Source organism: Monodelphis domestica, chromosome 1 (assembly GCF_027887165.1).
Source record: "Monodelphis domestica isolate mMonDom1 chromosome 1, mMonDom1.pri, whole genome shotgun sequence".
Classification (NCBI taxonomy): Eukaryota; Metazoa; Chordata; class Mammalia; order Didelphimorphia; family Didelphidae; genus Monodelphis; species Monodelphis domestica.
In genome coordinates, this window is record NC_077227.1 from 69,751,761 (window position 1) to 69,776,038 (window position 24,278).

The following is a 24,278-nucleotide window of genomic DNA, read 5'->3' on the forward strand; positions in this document are numbered from 1 at the left end:
AAAAGCAAATTCACAGCATTAAAGATGAAAAGGGGGACAGCACCTCCAATGAGGAGGAAATTAAGGCAATCATTAGAAATTACTTTGCCCAATTATATGGCAATAAATACACCAATTTAGGAGAAATGGATGAATATATACAAAAATACAAACTGCCTAGACTAACAGAAGAGGAAATAGAATTCTTAAATAATCCCATATCAGAAATTGAAATCCATCAAGCCATCAAAGAACTTCCTAAGAAAAAATCCCCAGGGCCTGATGGATTCACCTGTGAATTCTATCAAACATTCAGAGAACAGTTAACCCCAATACTATACAAACTATTTGACATAATAAGCAAAGAGGGAGTTCTACCAAACTCCTTTTACGACACAAACATGGTACTGATTCCAAAACCAGGCAGGTCAAAAACAGAGAAAGAAAACTATAGGCCAATCTCCCTAATGAATATAGACGCAAAAATCTTAAATAGGATACTAGCAAAAAGACTCCAGCAAGTGATCAGAAGGATCATTCACCATGATCAAGTAGGATTCATACCAGGGATGCAGGGCTGGTTCAACATTAGGAAAACCATCCACATAATTGACCACATCAACAAGCAAACTAGCAAGAACCACATGATTATCTCAATAGATGCAGAAAAAGCCTTTGATAAAATACAACACCCATTCCTATTAAAAACACTAGAAAGCATAGGAATAGAAGGGTCATTCCTAAAAATAATAAACAGTATATATCTAAAACCAACAGCTAATATCATCTGCAATGGGGATAAACTAGATGCATTCCCAATAAGATCAGGAGTGAAACAAGGATGCCCATTATCACCTCTACTATTTGACATTGTACTAGAAACACTAGCAGTAGCAATTAGAGAAGATAAAGAAATTGAAGGCATCAGAATAGGCAAGGAGGAGACCAAGTTATCACTCTTTGCGGATGACATGATGGTCTACTTAAAGAATCCTAGAGATTCAACCAAAAAGCTAATTGAAATAATCAACAACTTTAGCAAAGTTGCAGGATACAAAATAAACCCACATAAATCATCAGCTTTTCTATATATCTCCAACACAGCTCAGCAGCAAGAACTAGAAAGAGAAATCCCATTCAAAATCACCTTAGACAAAATAAAATACCTAGGAATCTATCTCCCAAGACAAACACAGGAACTATATGAACACAACTACAAAACACTCGCCACACAACTAAAACTAGACTTGAACAATTGGAAAAACATTAACTGCTCATGGATAGGACGAGCCAATATAATAAAAATGACCATCCTACCCAAACTTATTTATCTATTTAGTGCCATACCCATTGAACTACCAAAATACTTCTTCACTGATTTAGAAAAAACCATAACAAAGTTCATTTGGAAGAACAAAAGATCAAGGATATCCAGGGAAATAATGAAAAAAAACACATATGATGGGGGCCTTGCAGTCCCAGACCTCAAACTATATTACAAAGCAGCAGTCATCAAAACAATTTGGTACTGGCTAAGAAACAGAAAGGAAGATCAGTGGAATAGACTGGGGGAAAACGACCTCAGCAAGACAGTATACGATAAACCCAAAGATCCCAGCTTTTGGGACAAAAATCCACTATTCGATAAAAACTGCTGGGAAAATTGGAAGACAGTGTGGGAGAGACTAGGAATAGATCAACACCTCACACCCTACACCAAGATAAATTCAAAATGGGTGAGTGACTTAAACATAAAGAAGGAAACCATAAGTAAATTGGGTAAACACAGAATAGTATACATGTCAGACCTTTGGGAGGGGAAAGGCTTTAAAACCAAGCAAGATATAGAAAGAATCACAAAATGTAAAATAAATAATTTTGACTACATCAAACTAAAAAGCTTTTGTACAAACAAAACCAATATAACTAAAATCAGAAGGGAAACAACAAATTGGGAAAAAATCTTCATAGAAACCTCTGACAAAGGTTTAATTACTCATATTTATAATGAGCTAAATCAATTGTACAAAAAATCAAGCCATTCTCCAATTGATAAATGGGCAAGGGAAATGGATAGGCAGTTCTCAGATAAAGAAATCAAAACTATTAACAAGCACATGAAGAAGTGTTCTACATCTCTTATAATCAGAGAGATGCAAATCAAAACAACTCTGAGGTATCACCTCACACCTAGCAGATTGGCTAACATAACAGCAAAGGAAAGTAATGAATGCTGGAGGGGATGTGGCAAAGTAGGGACATTGATTCATTGCTGGTGGAGTTGTGAACTGATCCAACCATTCTGGAGGGCAATTTGGAACTATGCCCAAAGGGCGACAAAAGAATATCTACCCTTTGACCCAGCCATAGCACTGCTGGGTCTGTACCCCAAAGAGATAATGGACACAAAGACTTGTACAAAAATATTCATAGCTGCACTCTTTGTGGTGGCCCAAAACTGGAAAACGAGGGGATGCCCATCAATTGGGGAATGGCTGAACAAACTGTGGTATATGTTGGTGATGGAATACTATTGTGCTAAAAGGAATAATAAAGTGGAGGAGTTCCATGGAGACTGGAACAACCTCCAGGAAGTGATGCAGAGCGAGAGGAGCAGAACCAGGAGAACATTGTACACAGAGACTAATACACTGTGGTATAATCGAACGTAATGGACTTCTCCATTAGGGGCGGTGTAATGTCCCTGAACAACTTTCAGGGATCCAGGAGAAAAAAAAAACACCATTCATAAGCAAAGGATAAACTATGGGAGTGGAAACACCGAGAAAAAGCAACTGCCTGAATACAGAGGTTGAGGGGACATGACAGAGGACAGACTTTAAATGAACACTCTAATGCAAATACTATCAACAAAGCAATGGGTTCAAATCAAGAAAACATCTAATGCCCAGTGGACTTACGCGTCGGCTATGGGGGGTGGGGGGGAGGAAAAGAAAATGATCTATGTCTTTAACGAATAATGCTTGGAAATGATCAAATAAAATATATTTAAAAAAAAAATAAAAAAACATGTAATTCGGAAAAATTTTTAAATAATTAATAATTATGATAACTAGCATTACCTAGCACTTTACAAGTAACAGTAGCATTGCTATAAAGCACTTTACAATTTATTGCCACAACCACCCTGAAACTTGAGTTATTTATTATCCTCACTTTACATTTGTTGACACCGAGTTTAAGCAGAGATAACCGGGCTTCGTGAGTCACATTGCTAACTAGCAAAGTGGATTTGAACTCAGGTCTGCCTGACTCCAGCTCCCATAGCATTACCAGGCTTAAAATGAGTTAATACCGCAAGACAGAGTGTGGGACACGCATGACACCCCATTTTCTTTGAGTTGGGGTTGGGGCTTTTAAGCATTTGGCGTGTCTGGAAAAAGGCTGAGAAGGCTGAGGAAGGGCAGGACCGCGAGAAGGTTGCTGAACCGGAAAGTCCCACTGCCCCTATCTAATATGGACGCTCCTGATACCCCAGACGTCATCTCCGCCCCTCTCTGTGACGCAAGTGCGTCATCTCATCGGCTTTACCAGCGGCCGCACTAGGCTCTTTCCCACTACGCCCGCCCTTCCGCTTGCTGCGGCCTCCTCCTGATTAGCTCCTTCCGACCGTTCGCTCTGTGCGTGGCCTATAGGAGCTGCGCGCGCCGCTGCGGGCACGGAAGGCAGGAAGGAAGACGAAGTAGACCGGGGAGGAGGCGGAGGCGGAGGAGGGGCGGAGCGGAAGGGCCGGCTTGTGAACCTCTGAGGAGATCAGGAGGGCCGACGGGCGGCTGAGCTGACCAGCAGGGGTGAGGAACCCCCGCCCCTCACATCCCTGCTCCCCTCTCTGTTTGCACTGTTCCATACTTCCCGAAGGAGCGGTTGGGAACCGTTGGGGGCTGCGGCCTGCGTCAGGGCCACCCCGTTTTCCTCCAGAAAAAGGGGGCGGGGGACCTGGAAAGCGTGGTGGGTAGCGACTTTTCTCTCCCCAGTTAGACTGTAGGACCTACTAGTGGTAGCCAATGTTACCCTCGTGGTTCAGGAAGAGAAACTGAGGCCCAGGACGGGGGAAGGGACTCCCCAAGGTCAGGGCCTAAGAGGTCACCAGGGCCATACCCATCATGTTACAGAAGGAGAAACTGAGGCCCAGGACGGGGTGTGGGAGTGGTAGAGGAAACGACGTCTGTAGCACAAGGTCAAACAGAGTTCTGGGGCTTTCCCTTACCCCCGAGAAGGAGGAGGTGGGCTGGGATCCACCTAGAGAGGTGGAGATGTGCTGAGTCATTCCCGCAGGCACCCGCCCGAGCCTGCCTTGCTTTGGGAGCTGCCAAAAACCCTGAAGAAAGGTTAAACAAAGCTCCTGAATGACGTAGAGCCTAGGGTATAGTAGGACTAGGCGAATGTTTGCTGGCTTTATGCATAGCCCTTAGGGTTCTTCTAGCCAGGCTTCCCTCATTTTAGGGTCGGAAAGCAAGCTCTGGCTAATACTTGCCCAAGAACAGATAGAATACTAAATGGCAGGCCCAATGGACTGGTTCCCAGGTTCTTCCTTGCCCCCATGGGAAGAGAGGAGGGAGAATTAGCCATTTTCACGGTATTGGGGTTAAAGAACAGAACCCACGCTTTCAGTCAAGAGGCCTGTGTTTTTTCTTCTGGCCTTGGTCAGCATTGAAATTCACTTGACTTCAGGGACTTCGTCTAAGGTGGCGGAATGAAGGCAGTACCTGTGTCTGGTCTTAACCTTCTAAGGAGATCAACACTCCTGATGTAATTGGGTGAAAGTGTTGGGAGCACTTTTTCAGTAGTAGTATTCTCTCAGCTTATTGGTTTGTTGTTCTTGTAATAAGCTCTTTGAGGACTAGAGACTGTTTTATCCTTTTGTTTGTGTCCCTCAGTAAATAGCACCATGCCTAGAACATAGTAGGAGCTTTATATGTGCTTGATGATTGATTGTCTGTGGGGGAAGTGGCTATTTGCAGCTTGTTCACATGACTAAATATGATGGAAGAACCTGGTAAGAGGTCATTGAGACACCAGATCCCTAGCTGATGTCACCAGTTGCCTAGCTGATTCAAGGCATAAGCCAGGAGTTCCCCAAATCCCATTTTCCTTGACTGTAGGTAATATACTTCTCTAATTGGGAAGCAGTATAAGAATCTGAACCTAGTAAAACTTTGTGGTAATTTTTAGCACGAGAGAAAGAAATTAAAGTTGTTTTGTAGGGAAAAATTCTTTGGTTAGAAATCTGAACATATCAAGACTTGGATCATGCAGTATTGGTGAGATATCTAAATGAAAACATGCCTATTTGATATACTTCCTGGTCCATGTTCATGAATAATACCCTATGATCTTGAGAAAATTATTGAACTTAAATATTACTTTCCTTTTTGAGAAAGTAGATAGATGTCATTGGATATTAGCATTCCACCTAGAAGACAGTTACCAGTCAATTTGAATTGTCATAAAGTCTAGGGCAGCTTCTTAAGCTAAAACCATATTTTAAAATACAATCACTAATCCATATTTTCATTTGGACCTTAAATCTGATTTAACAGATCAGTGTTTCTGACTATGACTAATTCTTAATTCAGTTCAAAAAGTTTTGCCTACTGTGGACTAGATAATGTGGTTATTTATACAAAGTATATAACATCCTTGTCCAGGAAGCAGTAAAATCTCATTCAGTATTAAGCACATAATTATATAAACATTTGAATTGATACTGCTTTTTAGTACAAGAGTAAATCCTAAAGTGAAGTTATGTAGGTAGTTAGCATTAGAGAATGACAGAGCTAGAAGGGTAAGAGAGGACTTATTAAAGGATGACAGCTTTGTGTAATAAACTAAAGGAGAGTAGTTGTTTTTCCAGGGAAATTTTTTATCAGTTTCATTTCTTCCTCCCAGGCTATCTCCTGGAATTCCTAGAAAACACAAAAAGTTGTTTGGTGTTTACTTCATTTCCCTTCTTGAATACTTTCCCCTCTCTCTTTCCCTTTCAAATATACCTATGTATGAGATACCTACAAAGTACTTTAGCACAGGGCCTGGCACAAGTAGACATTTAGCAAATGTCTTCCCCTTTTTTATGCAGGCTTTTAAAAACTATATAACGTCTTGATTCTCATAACACCATCTGATGTTAGAGTGGGGAAACTGAGGCCTAGGGAGTAAAGGGAAAAAGCACTTGTCACCTAAGGTCATACACTAGTAAGGAACAGAGAGCCTGGGGTTTTCCCACTTCTACTATATAAAACTCGCAAATTTTAAATAAAAATATAGAGGTGTAGCTTTCCTGACATTTTCCACTTTAATGCTTTATTTGTCTAATAGATCTCAATTTTTTAAAGTATTTCAGAAATAATTGGTGAACTCATTGCAACACCATGCTGGTAGCAAGGTTTGTGTGTCTCCGAACCCTACCTTCCAGGGTTCTCCGCCCAACAGTCACCAGGACCTCTCCTGTTCTGAGGAATTCCATTCTCAAGACAAATAATCAATGGCTCTTGCAATCCAACAAAGTAAGTAAGATTCAAATTTAACATTCTGTAGTACTTTTCCTGAAATACATTCTATTCTAAAGAAAGAAACAACATGAATTCCCAGTTCCTTGATACCTGATCCAGAGATACTCCTGAGACAATCAGAAAGGATGACTTGAAGCACCACCAGACACCAGAGACACAAGACTTAACCAGGGATAAAACACAGTTACCTAAGAACCCCAGAGGTTTATTGCTGTGGCATAAGGAAAGGTCCGCCATGACTCTTCTGTCTTAACATGCAGGCTTTTGCCTTCTTTGTTTTTATATACTTTAACCCCGTCTCTACAAATCACTTTCCTTACTTTTTCACTAGTAACATGATCACACCTGTCTCCTTATCTGTTATGTTCCCTGATATATCCAATGAGGGCTTTCATTTGAAATATTATATTTAGTAGCCTTTTCCCTTCAGCTTTACATGCATATATATTTACACACACATATTTACAAAAAAAAAAACTTCATTAAAAATAAAATAAAACTTTTTTAGTTTTGAGGTCTCATGGCTTTAAATAGTATATGAAACATTGTAGTTATTAAGCATGCCAGTTTTAATTAGTTTTTCTTTATTCAACATACATTTATTAAATATCAAATACTATGTACAAACTATGATGCTAAGCATATAATGTGAAACTGTCCTTGTGTGTAGGCCACATTCAAGAGTTATGGCTATAAGGGAAAGGGTTTGAGTTGGGCTAGAGGTGAAATAGGCATTTAATATAGTACTTACCATGTGCCAAGCACAAATAGTATCTCAATTGATCCTTATAACATCCCTAGGAGGTAGTTGCTATTGTTATCTTTACTTTACAGTTGAGGGAATCCAGGCAAAAACAGAGATTTAAGTGACTTCCCCAAGATTACACAGGAAGTGTCTGAGGCTGAATTTGAATTCAAGCCTTCCTGACTTCAAGCCCAGTACTCTAGTTATTATACCACCAAGCTGTATATGGTACTTATATAAATGTTTGTATGAATATGTATTAACTATAATCATTGATTGATATAGAGTAAAATGCTTTTGAGAGGAGCTAACGAGAACAAAAGAAAGGTTATTTCCAAATGGGAAGATCAAAGGAAGCTTCATGAGTATCCAATATTAGAGAGCAATTTTAACATTGAATAGGATTTTTAGGATGAAAGGGAATGAATGGTGTAGTCAAAGGCATAGAATCAGTAAAATATATTATGATGCATAAAAGATAGCATGCCCATTAGATGGAGAAATAAATGGCGAGAAACAAACCTAGAAAAATAGAAAGGCATACCAGGTTTTAAAAGACCTTGGATAAGGCCTAAACTAAAGAATTTAGAATTCTATAGATATTATAAGACTATTAAAGATTTTTGAGTATAGAATGACAGGTTGAAATAAACCTGTACATAAGAGAGGTCACATATCTTAAGGTTTTTGTATATGGGTAGCAGGATGAATTATACAGCCCTTTGATAGAAACAAAGATAAAGGGAGCAAGTGAGGAGGGAAAGCTAGATCCTCTTTTGGACATATTAAACTTAAGATGCTATTAGCTTATCCAATGTGATTGTTGTAAGTAGGCAACTGGAAGCACAGTGCTAAAGCCCACAAGAGAGAATAGGCCTGGCAAGATAAGTAGTTAAAAAGAGTTGAATCTGTGAGGATGAGTAAAATGACCCAAGGGGAGAGCATGCATATAAAAAACAAGAATAGCATCTTGGCCTATCGAGAAGACAAAAGAGGACTGAGGAGTGATCAATAAGCAAGAAAACTGAGGGGTTATACTTCTAGAAGGGTGGAGGGAAATAGGATTTGGGAAATCTAGGGCAGTTGACAATGTCATTGTTGCAGAGATCAAGGAGAATGGGGGCTGAAAAAATACCTTTAAATTTGGTACTAAGAAGTGCACTAAAGAGAAGTCTCCAAAGAATGATGATAATTCCAAAAAGAATTAGATGGTGAGGATAATAATTTGGAGGTATTAGGGCCCCCCCCCCCCCAAAGAATTTTGTTAGGTGCAACAACAGCTTGTTGGATGTTTAAGTTAAGAGACTCCTGAACATGCTGGTAGGTAGACTAAGGGATATAGGTAGTCAGTGGAAGAAAAAAGGTGGAAGTATAGATACCTGAAGAGATTCATGGAAGAAACAAGAGAGATTAAGAATTTATATGAAAGAGTTAGCACTGGTAAAGATGAAAATTACGTGTAATCTCAAATGATGAAAGGAACAAAAAGATAAGCATTAAAAAGAAGGAATTCACCTGGGAGAGCCACAAGTAGCAAAGTAGAAATTTACAAGTGGAAGGTCCAAGAAGATGGAAAGAGAAGGTTTTAGAGTTAAAGAAATGTATTGGACCGACCTTATGTACTTGCCAAGAATTCCAGTGACAACTCTGAGTAAAGTTAGATCAGGCTGCAGCTGAGTGAGTCGGTGAATAGAGAGCCAGGCCTAGAGACAGGACATAGACCCTGGTTCAAATTTGGCCTCAGATAACTTCCTAGCTCTCTGACCTTGGGCAAATCACTTCACCCATCCTTCTGCCCAGCAGTGGGGTATGAAGGTAAGGGTTTAAAAAAAGATGGGGAGGGATGCAATGACAGTATTTAATTGCCTTCATGGCTTTGGTAGAATACTTAAGCTGCTTGAAATCTCAAGTGGATTGATATGCATTTTCATGGACTCTACCTGAAGAGAAGATGGCTTTTCTCTTTCCTGCCCTCTGCTAATATAAATACATATGTAAGTACATTAGCAAGCAGCAAAAGAATGGAGTGGAGAGGGTGCTGGGCCCGGAGTCAGGAATATTTGAGTTCAAATCAAATCTCAGATGCTTTTGGCTGGTGGGACCTTAGGCAAAGTCCCTTAACATCAGTTTGCCTCCATTTCCTTACTTGTAAAATGGAGGTAATAATAACGACTACCTCCCAAAGATGACCAAAGTGAATATCATTATAAAGTGTTTAGCACAGTGCCTGTCACATAGTAGATGATTCATAAATGCTTATTCCCTTCCCCCTCTGGTGTTGCAATTCCAAATAAATATTTTTCCTCCTCAACAGATTCTCATTCACTTCCTTGTCTGACTTCAATGATTTAGGGAAATAATTGGGCCCATGTTGTAGCAAAAGATGGCTGGACTAGAAATCCAAAGAACTGGATTATAGTCCAAAACTCATATTGTGTGAATTTAGGCAAAGCCCCTTAACCCCTCTGAGATGACCTTGTTTTCCAAAAGTGTTTGTAGCACCATAAAGAGACTAGAGGCTATAAAATAGCAAATTAAATGAAGTCCAGACCTTTCAAGGGTGCCTAGCCAAAGCCATCCTTCCATTGTATTTTTTGATCCTGTTCTTTCCCATCTCCTACATGACTTTTTCCCCTATTGGTTATTTTTCCTTTCTAAGTCCTTCAGAATTATCCTAGATCATTCTATTATTATCTATTATCTTCCTGTTCTGGTGCATATTTCCGCCTGGTTCTCCCAGTGGGAATAATTTAATAAATGCAAACTGAACTAGCCATTTTCCCCACAAAACTTGCTCTTCCTCACCTGACTCTCCTCTTATTTACTATAAAGACTTTTCAAACTTTTCATCTAGTTTCTCTCTGACTCTTTCATCCTACTTATCCCACTACCTGTGTCCCATTAGTTACCAGGCACTGCTCTGATTTCTTTTGAATCTCTGCCCTTCTCTGTTTCCCATTTCCACTTCCAAAGTTCAAACCTTTATTACTTCTTAGCTAAGCTATTATAATAGCCTTATATCTGTTCTTTCTGCTTCTAGCCTTACTACTTCATCCTTTATACTGTTTTCTGTGTATCTAATTATATAGTCACATTTTCCCCCTTGCCCTAGTGAATAAAGTATGGTTCCTAAACTATCATAGTCCTTCACATTGTAACCTAGCCTTTCATCATTTTCACAATGTTCTCCTTCACATAAAGCAAAACTATAGTACTGCCCATTTCTTATTCTTGTTCTCATCACCTCTCTCTCCTTAATTTTATGCCTACTTAGCCCCACTCCCACCTTCCATGCCTGGAATGGAAAGCTTTTTCTCTCCTTTTCCACTGTAATATTAATCTCTACAAAGCCTTCTTTTATCTCTTCTGTCCCTGTTCCTCCAAGCTGGAAAGAATCTTTTATACCTCAAATTCTTCAGCAGTGTGTGTATCTCTTTTTTCCTAATTTTTGTAAATGTTTTACCTTCCCCACCAAATCATAAGCTTCTTAGTGGGCTGTTTCTCATTTCACCCGTGTAACTCCAGCTCTGGAACATAATGCTCCACACACTCTATAGACAACTTGATAAATATCTCTTGAATTGAATTTCAGATATGACTCTGTTATTATAATTTACAAAAAAATTCCATCAAGCACATTTTGCCAATGTAGAAATACCACTTCACAAGCTATTTAAATTATTTGTAACTTTTTTTTTTTAATATATCAGGGCTATACCACCAAATCAAGAATTGGAGTCCAGCGTGCAAAACCTGACCAAGAAATTAAGCAAGCAGCGTTTGAACCATCAGCAGAAAAAGTGTTTAAAAGTATGAAAGAGTCTAAACCTGGTTTTTTGTTTTAACAATATCGATCATTGGTGTGCAGGAAATAAATAATTCTGGAATTCTATAACCTGATTCCAATACTCAATTTGGAAGAGAAATGTTCCCTGGATTTATTATATAATTTTAGACTTCTCTTAGGAAATAATGTTTATATGACTTCGTCTTTTCTAAACAAATGATCTTAAAGGAAATTTTTGAATTTAAAACTGAATGATTTGCATTGTGTAATGAGGACATTTTATTTTATTTATTGACTTACTTGGTATAGAGCCATGACTTAACTTGCTGAAAGGCAAAAATAACTGGAACTTTTCATTAAGAAAATTGAACCTTCCCCCCATCATATTATATAAATAAAAATACATTAAAATATTTTTAATAAAAGCTTAATATGCCATAATCAGACTGCTACAGAGAAAATATTAGTACTGTTTCCACGAAGATAAACTATACATTGGGTTCATGCCATTAATACTTGTGGATTCAGCCACAATATGGAAGATACTAACAGGCTTTTCCCCTATCCTCTGCAGTTGATCAGATGGGAAGATGGTTTGTTGCTGGAGGAGCCGCTGTTGGCCTTGGAGCACTCTGCTTCTATGGCTTGGGAATGTCAAATGAGATTGGGGCTATTGAAAAAGCGGTGTAAGTAAATTCCCCAAAGCATCATTGGCCTTAAGTTTCATTGTTTTCTCACTGTACATATCTTCAGCCACTTGATAATTGGAAACCTGGTTTAGCCTGTCTACGGAGATAGTTTTACCAGGGTGTGGTCACTGCCCATAATATAGCTTCTTAGAGCTACAGGTGAGGACTGAATGAGAGGTAAATACCAAAAGTGGATGGTTAGCCCTAAAAAGAGTTCAGCAAGCCCTCACTCTAGAGGCGCTAGTCCTCCTTAAATACTCTATAACCTACCCACCCCCAGGTTGGGGGTAACCAACAGGCCTCAAAAACCTGTTGGTGAGTTGTGGGGGGATGTCTACTCAAAGCATGTGAAGACTTCCCCTGGCAAAATGGGTGCATGAGAACACTGGACTTCGATTGAAGAGAGTGAGGCCGTGCAACTCTGCTGCCTCACTTAAACTCATGTCATTGATCCTCTTCAAAAACAAAGGACAAACAACAGTTTTGCTACCAGTCAACTCTATAGAAATAAACATATTAATAAAAGTGGAACTGCTTCTTGCGAATTTATTGAACTTAACTAGCTAAAACTAAATTAAAGCGTGATTAAGAACTCAGAATATTAAAATCCATGAGATTAACCTCCCCAAACAGTCTTAACAGTTTTTCATGTTTGTTTCTTACAGAATCTGGCCTCAGTATGTGAAGGATAGAATTCATGCCACCTATATGTATTTCGCAGGGAGTGTTGGTTTAACGGCATTGTCTGCCTTAGCAATTAGCCGATCACCTGGTTTAATGGCCTTTATGATGAAAGGCTCTTGGTTGGTAAGTTCATTTGGAATTTTAGGTTTTAAAGCTCTTAAAAGATATATTAAAGATATGAGTATTATCCATTAGAATAGCACAGTGGTTTAGAGGAAAATTGGTGAAAGTATAGGTACATAGATATATCAAGAACCTGAAAAGACACCTCTGAATTTACAGCATCAAGATCAGTTCAGTTCATAAGATTACCCTTACTCTCAAAATTATGTTCAGTAGGGGGCAGCTGGGTAGCTCAGTGGATTAAGAGCCAGTCCTAGAGACGGGAGGTCCTAGGTTCAAATCTGGCCTCAGCCACTTCCTAGCTGTGTGACCCTGGGCAAGTCACTTGACCCCCATTGCCTAGCCCTTACCACTCTTCTGCCTTGGAGCCAATACACAATATTGACTCCAAGACGGCAGGTAAGGGTTTAAAAAAAAAAATTATGTTCAGTAGCTCAGGATTGAGAGTCAGACCTTGTGAATCTTAAAAATTCTCATACCCTACTTCCAAAGATTTGGTTAAGACCATTCTCCATTTTAAAAATGAAGGTATTTGATCAGGAATGTGAGAACTCTATTCCAACCATACTTAGGCATACCTTAAGGGGAAGATAAAGTTGTAAACTCTTTACTGAATAATGAAAAAGTACTTAACTCATATTTATAGTGAAGCAAAAGCCTTAAGCTAAGTATTTTTAGAAAGGGGCTAAGTACCTATGAAGGTCAGGCAACTTGCAAACTTACAAGTTACAAGTTTAACAAAAGAGGTGTGAGGTTTTAGTCTACTCAGGAATTAAGAATGGTCAGTCCTATGAAACAGTCTACTGTGATTGGTAGGTATGAGAACTTAGGGGAGGTGACATAGGAGAAAATGCTCTTTAAAAGGAGGTCAGAAGCTGAGAGTAGGGGACTCTCTGAGGACTCTCTGAAGGGACTCAGCTTGCCAAAGCTGAAGGAAGGGCTCCATGGCTGAACTTAATTGAGCTTCCTGAGCTCTACTGATGGGTCTCTCTGAACACTAGAATCTTGCTTGGGTCAAATCTTGTGGTGAGTAATTAAAGATTGATCTCTCTCTTAGGAATTAAGCCTAGGCTGGCCCTAGCCCCTTTCTCATTTCTTCTTACTCTCTCTCCCCCTTTCATTTATTCCTTCATTTGTATTAATTAAAATCTCTATAAAACCCAGCTGACTTGGGTATATTTCATATTTGGGAATTTTTCCCTGGCAACCACTTTATATTTGATTTAACTCAAGACGCTGTCTTGAAACCATATTTCTACAGTCACAATTTAAGGCAACCACTCTTTTATCTGTAACAGTTTATGCCAAACACTATTTTAATTGTAACAACCTGGAAACAGGAGAATCCTGGATTCAAATCTCATCTCAGACACCTTCTATCTGTACCACCCTGGGCAAGTCACTAACCCTTATTCACTCTTCTGCCTTGGAATCAATATTTAGGGTTGATTCTAAGACAGAATGTAAGTTTTAAAAGGAAAAAAAATATGTTCAGTATGCTCTAGATTTTTTAATGCAAAGGAGTTTTTTACACATCCTAGAAAAAATTACATCAGCAATATATAAAATATTGGTACTTAAAATATTTCCTTTCCTTAGTCTATCAAAAAATTATTTAGCATCATTTATTTGAAGAATTATCTAGAAAAATTTCACTCCTATTACAAATCTTAAGTCATTCCTGTGATAACTGAGAAAATCACTATACAATAATGTTCATTTATAACAATAAATTAAGAATTTCTAATCAATTTCTTGCATATAGGGTAAACTTATAGGAAAATATACTATTGGTATAGCAATGTTTGGTATAATTTAATTTAACTTGGGGGTGGGGGGTGTCCTACTGGTTTTCTGGAGTGGAAGCAACTCATCTGTACCTTAAAGTCTAAAAGGATTTCCTGACCCCCGAGAGGTTAATTGACTTGCCGGTTTGTTTGACATAGCTAATGGGAGCTGGATATATACTGCTTGAAAATCTCCACATGTCCCAAATTCTTAAAGCTAGGTCTTTGTCCCCTGTGCTATTCATTCTTCCTTTTTGTAATAATGTTTGGTGTGATATTCTATTAGAATATAATGTTCATTAGAGTATTGGAAACTATATGGTTGGTGGGGTGGGGTATTTTACCTTGAATCTGGAATAAATGGAAATTCGTAGTATTACGGGATTTTGTTGGAGGGAAAGTTCTCTGGTAAAATTTTATTTCTACAAACTAAACAGAATCTGAGCATACATACTCCTTCTTGGAATCTTCTATCATTTATAATCTCTGAAAACAGATAAGTCTGTAGTATAAAGGAATTATTTTCAACAGATAACCTAGACTGTATAGAATTCAAGCTAGAGGATCTTTTAAGTCATCTAGTCTCCAACCTCTTCATTTCACCAATGGGGAAACTGGGACAGTGACTTGTTCAGATTAGGAAGTGGCATTATATGCCTCCTTCATACAACCTTCTACTTCACTAGTCTTCCATTTACCCAAATAAAAGATGATTGCATGCTTTAAAGTTTTGGTAAAACAAATAATATAAAGAACTTTATTTAAAAAGTAGACCATGAATATAATGGAATAGCTGCTCTATAAGAAATGGTGAATATAAAGAGTAAGCATGAGAAGGTGTATATCAGCTCAAGTCATTCAAGTTGAAGAGAGCAAAACCAAGAAAATAGATTGCAAAATAGAATGCAAACAGAACAACAAAAACTACCCAAAAAAAGAACTTCAATTCTAAACTAAAATGATTGTTTGGCCCGAAAAAGATAGTGTTGCATCATCCCCTCACTCAATTGGCCCATTTATTTTTGCTCAACAGCTTGCTTTTCCTCTTTAAAGAATAAAAGAATAAAAAAAAATTTAAAGGGATGACTCTGGGAGGGAGAAAAAGAAGAGGGAAAGTAAAGAGAGAAAAGGTACCAATTACCTTTTTAAAAGCAAAAGAAAATTTTTAAAAGAAGATCTTGATTATAGCCATGACCACTCAAATGTACCATGGCATAATGTCATGGGTGCTGCATCACAAGTTAGGAAGATCTGGTTCAAAATTCTGTCTCTGATCTGGCCATGTGACCTGGACAAATGATTTAATTGATAAGCTGCAGTTGCTTGTCTTTAAAGGAGAAATTTAGTTTAGATGGCTTAAGTTCCTTTTCAGCTGTGTATTCCTCATAATCACTGAAGGATATATGAGAATCACACTTTAGCAGAGACTTGTCCATTGTGAAATCATACCTAGAATTCATATAGTACTTTATGGTTTTAATTAATCTCATTTTGATCCCATTAAAAATCACATTTTTTTGTAAATAGCATAGGTAAATTTTGAATCATTTGCAGGCTTATAGCAGTTTATTACAAATGGAGAAAGGGAGACAGGTAAATGATAAGCACCTTTAAACCTAATATAGGAGAAGCTTAGTTCTCCATTGTTTTATGTATTCAATTAAATTATGCCTTTTAATTTTCAGAACTTGTATGTTTTCTGCATGAGATTCCTCCCTCTCTTTCCCCCTCCTCCATACTAACTTTAAAATGTTATTCTGTCAATGTCAGTGATGTCTTACTTAATGATGGTGGTAGTAGTGATGGTGGTACTTTAAATGAAACTGAGTATTCTTTGCTCCAGTCAAGTGTATTTTTTTGGCCAACTGTTCTTCCAGTTTATGGCAAAGAATTTCAATGACTCATGTTTAACGGTAGAGGGAGCCATTGCTAAACATTTAAAGAAAGTTCAAAAATTTGAAAAGATTACCCCATATCTGTGGATTGAAGTTGGGAGGTATAATATTCTTCTTCTTTTTTTTAAACCTTAAAAGATATATGGCATTATTTTGCACTTGGGGTTTATAAAACAAAAATCAATGCAAAAGATAATTTTTCCTCATAATACTCTCTATCTTATAGGCAATCGGAGCAACTTTTGCCGCTATGGTGGGTGCTGGAATGATGGTTCGGTCAATATCATATGAACACAACTCAGGCCTAAAACATCTTGCTTGGATGGCTCATTCTGGTATGTGTTTCATAATTAAAATATATATATTCTTAATTATCTTCCAGTATTGTTCTCAGTGGCACCTTAATAGAGATGAGCAACTTTTAAGGAATAGCATCATCTTAATTTAGAAGCAGTGTGACAATCAGTGTCCTTAACAGATAAATTGAATGTTGATAGAAACAAAATTATCCATTTTTAAGGTTACATTTTAGAACTGTATAAAGGATTGATTAAGGCATTATGTTTTTTAATATTTGTGAAAAGGTAATATTTAAATTTCCTGATAGCCTTGGAGAGTAGGAATAAGATGTAACACAAGAATAGTGAATATTTTGAGTTTACAGTTGAGCATATAATGGATGAATTATTAAAGCAAAAGTTAGAATTAAAATGCTATAATCTTCTGGCTTTTTCTTCATTTTCCCCTTAAAATTGAGGGATTGCTTGTGTTTGAGATTCTTAAAATTGTTCTTGACTTCCCAGTCAATTTCTAAAGGCAAGGCATCTTTAGCAAAGTGTTTTTCAAAGTGTACTGCTTACATGGGTTGATGTTACTTTCTGACTCCCTTTTAAGTATTGTTGAACAAAAATATAAAAATCTTATTTGAGTGTCCACCCCTTCATAGAAAGGGCCCTCAAATTATCTTAAGCCAATCCTATAAAATGTAAGTTCAAATTCTACAAGCTCAGAAGAATGAGTATGGGGCCCACAGACTTGTCTTCTCTGAAGACTAGAATAGCCTGGCTGATGTCAGAGGAACTCATAACCAAAAGAATGTTCATTACAGGATGTTTTCAGTGGACTATGACAATCCAGGATTGTACTATGCATATTATTTAAAAGGTTATTTGTTATCTCAAAGGGATGTCACAAAATATTAATATTGTCCTTTTTAGCAGTGAATTCTATGGACTTGAGGAAACCTACTGTTATATTTCTCAGTCTTAAGCTATTAATTTAAGCTTGTTTTGTTTCAACTTTGTTGTACACTTGTATTGTCGTAAGAATCTTGTCTCTGGGTTTAAATCTATGTAAAAAGTTAAGAGAATTTTGCTGATATAGATTGATACTTTCTAAATCTTTTCCTTTGTGGAAATGTATGTTATATATCCTTACAGTTTAGTTAGGTCCAAGACTTTCTTTAACAAAAGTGACAATTCAGTATATAATGTAATTTCTTGAGAATTAGTTTTGTGATTATACCACTACTAGCTATTCCTAAGTGAAGATGTCTTGTTAAATATTATATAAAATGTATATTGGTTTACATCATAAATATTAGATAATATTTAAATTCCCATTTCCCTAGGTGTCATGGGTGCAGTGGTGGCCCCTCTGACTTTGTTGGGTGGCCCTTTGATTCTCCGAGCTGCTTGGTATACAGCAGGCATTGTGGGAGGCCTCTCTACTGTGGCCATGTGTGCTCCAAGTGAAAAATTTCTAAACATGGGAGCACCACTGGGAGTGGGCCTGGGTGTTGTCTTTGTTTCTTCTCTGGGTAAGTATGATTACTTTTAACCTATTTCTTTTATCCCATAATTTATAACAAATAACTTGAATAATTTAATCAGAAGGATTATTTTAGAGTTGCATATGTATTTATATTAGCTGGCATCCTATGCAATATTTTTAAATGGATATTATCACAGTTGGTTTGAATAAGTGTCACTATCAGTTATACTAAGAAGACCTAATAAAACAGATGAGGAATAATGAAGATTTTATAGCATAATAGAGCACTGGGCCCCAGTCCCAGTCTGCTACTTGCTTCCTTAGCCAAGACAATTGATCTCATTGGCTTCCTCATCTTTACAAGTGAGGGGGTTGAATTAATTGATGTCTAAGGTGTCTTTCAGCTGCAATTTCTAGGATTCTATGAACATGGGAATGGGCAGCTAAATGGCTCAGTTCCAGAATGCCATGCCTGAAATCAGGAAAAACTCATCTTCCCACATTTAAATCTGGCCTCACAATTATTAGCTGTATTACTCTCGACAAGTAATTTAGCCCTGTATGCCTAGGCAAATCATTTAACCCTGTTTGCCTCAATTTCCTCATCTGTAAAATGAGCTGGAGATGGAAATGTCAAACCACTCCAATAATCTTTCCCAAGAAAACCCTAAATAGAGTCACAAAGAGTCAGACACAACTGAAAAGATCGAACAACAACAAAATGGCAAAGAATATTCTATTTGGTGGATAAATTTCCCATTTTGATTGTCATTAGATCTAAGGATGCAGTAGTTTCTATGTTGCTTAATGTATAGGGTACATATTTTCTTGTTTGGGAAATTTACAGAAATAACAAGTATATGAAAGTTGTAAACTTCCTATGTAAAAATTGCTTTTTTCCCCATTTTGATTTCAGGATCTATGTTTCTACCACCTACCACTGTAATTGGTGCTAGTCTCTATTCTGTGGCAACATATGGTGGATTAGTTCTTTTTAGCATGTTCCTCCTATATGATACCCAAAAAATCATCAAGAGGGCAGAAATGATGCCACTATATGGTATAGAAAGATATGATCCCATTAACACGTAAGTATTTTCCAGTGTTTGAAAAATGCAAGTTATTGGAATTTTTTAAAATCTTTTTGGAATATGTCTATAACTTAAATATTATGTAGCTTGATCTGACTGACTTTATTTTTAATAAATTTGAATCACTTTGGAAATATTTGTACCACCACATAGCTCCTGGAATTATACAGTTATGTCTATTTCCATTATTTACAGGGACCTTTTAAAAAATACTAATATTGGGGGCAGCTAGGTGACTCAGTGGACTGCAAGCCAGGCCCAGAGATGGGAAGTCCTGGGTTCAAATTTGACCATAGACACTTCCTAGCTGTATGACCCTGGGCAAGTCACTTAACGCCCATTGCCTAGCCCTTAACACTCTTCTGCCTTGTAACCAATACATAGTAGTGTTTTGGTTCTAAAGCTGAAGGTAAGGGTGTGTGTGTGTGTGTGTGTACGTGTACACACACATACATACACTAATAGAGTTAGCTTTCCACTAGATTTCTACTTAGATAAATGTTTATAAAATTCAGTTTTCATTTTCAGTTCCAGATTTAATGCCTCTTCCATCCTGAATGCAAGAAAAGCAAAACCCATTACAATATGTAGTCATGCAAAGCACAGCTGTGCCTCAGTCTTCACCCTAAGTCACTATCAGTTCTCTTTCTAGAGGTAGTTCAAATTTTTCATTGAGTCTTTTGGAATTATAGTGGATCATTATGTTGTTAAGTTAACTAAGTCTTTATATCTAACATCTTTATAATACTGCTATTCACATGTAAAATATTCTCTTGCCTCTACTCTCTTCCCTTTGTCAGTTCATATAAATCTTCTCAGGTTTTTCTAAAACCATCTTCATCATTTCTTTAAAAAACAAAACCTTCTGTCTTAGAATTGATACCAAGTATCAATTCCAATGCAGAAGAGAGTAGTAAGGGATAGGCCATTGGGGTCAAGTGATTTGCCCAGGGTCACATAGCTAGGTATTATCTGAGGCCAGATTTGAACTCATCACCTCCTGTCTCCAGGCCTGGCTCTTCATCCCCTGAGTCATGTCAACTAGAAAAAACACAGAACTATTAAACAGTCAAAATCACTCTTTAATCAAGGGGAAAGGGGTTAGCGCTACAGAGCTGCTTCCCAAGACTGCACAGAGTCTAGACGCCCTGGTCACCAGCCCCTGGGAGTGCCACCAACTCAGGATGGACTCCGAGGAACAAAAGAACTTGGGAAACCTATATATACCACTCTAAGATGACCTGGGGGCTTGGAGAGGGACAGTTGACTGACTCTACAATGGTAAGAAAGGAAAATGAGGAGTTCCAGACAGGAATAACAGTGAGGGGCTGATGCCCTACAATGGACACAAAAGGGAAAGACCAAACCCAGGGCTGGGCCACCTAGGTAATGGACCTTAGCCTAGGGGGAGAAACCACTGGGACAAAAGAGATGCTCAATATTGGATGGGATTAACTGTTCCCACCCAAACTACCAGGAAGTTCACTGTCTGGTGAAGAGGGACCTTCCCTCAGGGGGAAACCTCTCCTGTGACAAGGTCAAAACCTGGGGTTTCTATACTCAAACTAAATAAACTGGGGATCTCTAGATTTCCATGTTGACAAGGCCTTTTCATTTTTCTTTGATCTCTTTGGGGGTATGGACCTATTATATTAGCTATTATAATAATATTAGCAGTATTGTTAAGTAAAAGATATGCACAGTTTGATAGCCCTTTGGGCATAGTTCACAACTCTACCAAGAGTGCATTGGTGTACTGACTTCCATATCTGCTTCAGGATTTGCCTTTTTTTTTCCTTCCTCTTGGCCATCTGATATTTGTAAAATGGTTACCTCAGAGTTGTTTCCATTTGCATTTCTCTAAATTATTAGTGATCTAGAGTATATTTTATGACTATGGTTTTGGGTTTTTCATCTGAAAACTGCCTGTTCCTATCCCCTGACCATTTATCAACTGGGGAATAGATCTTATAAATTTGGCTCCGTTTTTATATTTATAATATAAAGGTTTCTTTCAGGGAAACTTGTTACAAAGATTCCACTCCCCTCGCAGTTTCATGCTTTTCTTCTAATTTTAGCCGCACTGGTTTTGTTTATACAAAAACTTTTAAATTTTATATTATCAAAATTATATTTATCTCCTTTGAACTTTTTTTTCTTCTGAATTCTTCCCCAATCCATAGAACTAACAAATACCCAATTTTAGACTGATTTTGACCTATAGTAACATAATTAAATCATCTGTATGGCATGATAGCATTGTGGAGTCATTCCATTTAATAAGATGAAGTATTTGTTTTGGAAGGTATAAAAAGATTAATAGGCATTATGATATATGGGAAGACTAAAGAGTTGGTCATAAAGATGCCGATAGCATGTTTGAAAACTATCCAAAGTACATATAGCAGCCAAAATCCAAATATATTTTTCTTTTCACGATTGAGGTCTTTCTTTTAAGGGGTGGGAATATAAGGTATTCAAGTGAAGAGTCTTCACTAGGTTTTGATGAAATATCAAGTGTTCTGTTTGCTTCTTTGGATTACCTATTCTGACTCTTGAATTTATGCAAACTATAGCAGCAAATTTGATGTTTTTATTTTTCATCTAAAAATCACACTTCAATTACTGATAAGCTCATGGTGCTACTGAAAAAAGTGGTTTAGAGCTTTTGAAAGAAGAGATATAATTTATATTTGAAAATGCCAGACTAATGTCTTAACAAGTTTTTTAAAGTTGTGTTGTTTTTGCTCTTCTGAATGACACAGACTTGCTGAGTCTCTACCTCAAAGACTTTTTTTTTTTTAAGCCCTCACTTTCCATCTTAAAATCAGCAGAAGAGCTAGGCAATGTGGGTTAAATGCCTTTACCCAGGTTTACACAGCTAAGAAGTTGTGAGGCCACATTTCAACTCAGGATCTCCCATCTCTAGGCCTGGCTTTCAATCCACTGAGCCACCTAGCTGCCCCCTTACAGACTTATTTTCAAGGTTAAAAAAATACTTATGGTGTAGCTTTAGGCTATTTAAAAAAATTTTTTTAACACTACCACTTTCTGAATCAAATAGAGTATCAAGAGGAAAAATGTTATTACTTACAGATGCCTAATCATTTATTGAAGTCATTTTTTGAATTTAATTTTCTATTACAAATAGTAATATATATAATTATAATAGTTGCTTCCAAATTTAAAGAACTATTTATCAAAAAATTATCAACTCCCTTTTCTCTTTTAGGATGATGGGTATCTACATGGATACACTAAATATCTTTATTCGAGTAGCCACCATGCTAGCAACTGGGAGCAACAGGAAGAAATGAATTGATCCATTTTGAACCGTCTAAAACTCATCAAATACTCTTGCTTGTGTTCTTAGTGTGTATACTTATTAAATCATTTCTTGTACAAGCAGCTTTGGTTGAAGTCAGAAGTTCAGAGCCACATTAGCATGGTTTCTATATTCCAGTACAATGTGATGCTTCAAGTTCCACCTTTCTTGAGAATAAATTCAGCACTTCTCTTGCAAATAAGCACATGAACTTTCCAGTTGTCACGTATGGGTATGAGTAATTAATTGTTCATTGAAAAGGAAGGATCACACTTTTCAATAATACCACTTTATTTCAGCATTCTGTTTGTTTTCCATTTGAAGTTGTTAGGTGAAACTTAACATTTTTACTTGCTTTATAATGTAAACAAAGATTCTTTTTTGCCATCCAAAAAGGAATCCAGTATATACAAGAAGAAGCCCCAGGATTGATGTAGAGGAGTTTCAGCTTTAAGAGTGTTAAGTGATTATCACTTGCTAACTGGAAATGCAGGGTTTATTATCAGACTTAGATATTGGTATATAGCTGTCGTAAACAGAATTAGCACCCATCTGATATTTTCAGGTAAAACATCTATCCTAAAAAAGGCAGCAGTGTCATTGTGAACAGGACCTTTGGAATAATAATATATACTCCCAAGTATAGGGAAGGTACTCAAGCAATCTGTTCAGTCTCAGACTGTTAATCTCTCCTAAGTGTCCCTATCATAGTTTATATGTGCAAGTTCTTTTTTGAGTCATTTTGCTTTCTAGTTAAAACTTCAGAAATATCAAAAAGATTGCTTATTCCAATCTTGCTACAGTAAATGTATTGATTTGTATAAGATGCGATTTTTTCAACAAAGGTTTATGTTTATGTTAGTTTCTCTTAACTCATTCCTCAGAATCTTGGTCTTTTTTTTTATATATATATCTTGTTTGTCATTTAGGATATGGAGGTCAATGTGATTGCATCCTGCCCCACTAATTGCTAAAATTAGAGACCAAGTTCATTCTTCATAAAATAATGTATTAATGCTAATTTTTCCACAAATTTTCCCCTCAGTCCATTTATTATTTAGAAACAGCTTCCTTGTAAGTAAAGCTTGTAATTTTATGACACAGAATAAGTTATTTTTGGAAGATTTTTAATGAATGAAATTGAATCTGTAAAATTTTATTGCAATGATAAAATTACTATTTCTGGCAAGACGTGTTTTATCACCAGCCATCCAGAAGTAGCTAATTTATCCATTGGAGCAATATGATGTGTTTTTTTCTGAAATAATAAAGATCTAGCTTGATAGTTGATTGGTCTGTAATTTCTCCAATAGAACTACACATACACTAAAGGAAATTTTTTGAGACTTTTTTAAAAAGAAACTTAGGGTGATGCTATCAGCTTATACTGTGGAAATTTCAGGTAATTTTAGATTACAAGAAAGGAAAATTTAAATTACAAGTATTATAGGTTGTTGTCCTTTGGACTTGAAACCAAAATGGCATCACTGTGTCAGGGTCAGTATACAGTGTGCACAACTGTAGCTCATCAGACCAATACAAATTTGGAAGGCTCTACCAGAGATTGAGCACAAATAGCCCACGTGAACTTTTGGGATGAAGAGGTCTCTAAATTTGTGTATCTCACGTTTCCTTTCAGCTATCGTAATTTTATTTTTCTCATAGAGCACAGCATCACCTTCTTTGATGCAGGCACATCACACAAAGTGACCTTGTGCCAGTGTCTCCCAGGTCCTCAGAAAGATCCATGAAGGTCCTTGTGTTGCTTATTCTTGCCTCCATGTGAGTGCTTGCCTTGTGTGAGTTCCCCATAAAATCTAGTTACTGGCCTGAATACATAAGATATAATTTTTATTAAACTCTCACTTGG

The 24,278-nt window shown here is 37.2% G+C and overlaps 1 protein-coding gene across 2 annotated transcripts; it reads left to right on the forward strand.

The window, feature by feature from the left end:
- Positions 1-3,511: 3,511 nt before the first annotated feature.
- GHITM (growth hormone inducible transmembrane protein) lies at positions 3,512-23,696 on the forward strand. Of its 2 annotated transcripts, none has more exons than XM_007478526.3 (9): positions 3,512-3,791; positions 6,333-6,503; positions 10,965-11,064; positions 11,616-11,727; positions 12,396-12,537; positions 16,446-16,554; positions 17,850-18,038; positions 18,909-19,080; positions 22,316-23,696. In XM_007478526.3, the coding sequence occupies exons 2-9, from the start codon at positions 6,369-6,371 to the stop codon at positions 22,398-22,400; spliced, it is 1,044 nt and encodes a 347-aa protein (XP_007478588.1). In that variant the 5' UTR covers positions 3,512-3,791; positions 6,333-6,368; the 3' UTR covers positions 22,401-23,696. The 2 variants fall into 2 exon arrangements, with proteins under 2 accessions (XP_007478588.1, XP_001365591.1); XM_001365554.4 differs by having other exon boundaries at positions 3,518-3,948.
- The last annotated feature ends 582 nt before the right edge of the window (positions 23,697-24,278 follow it).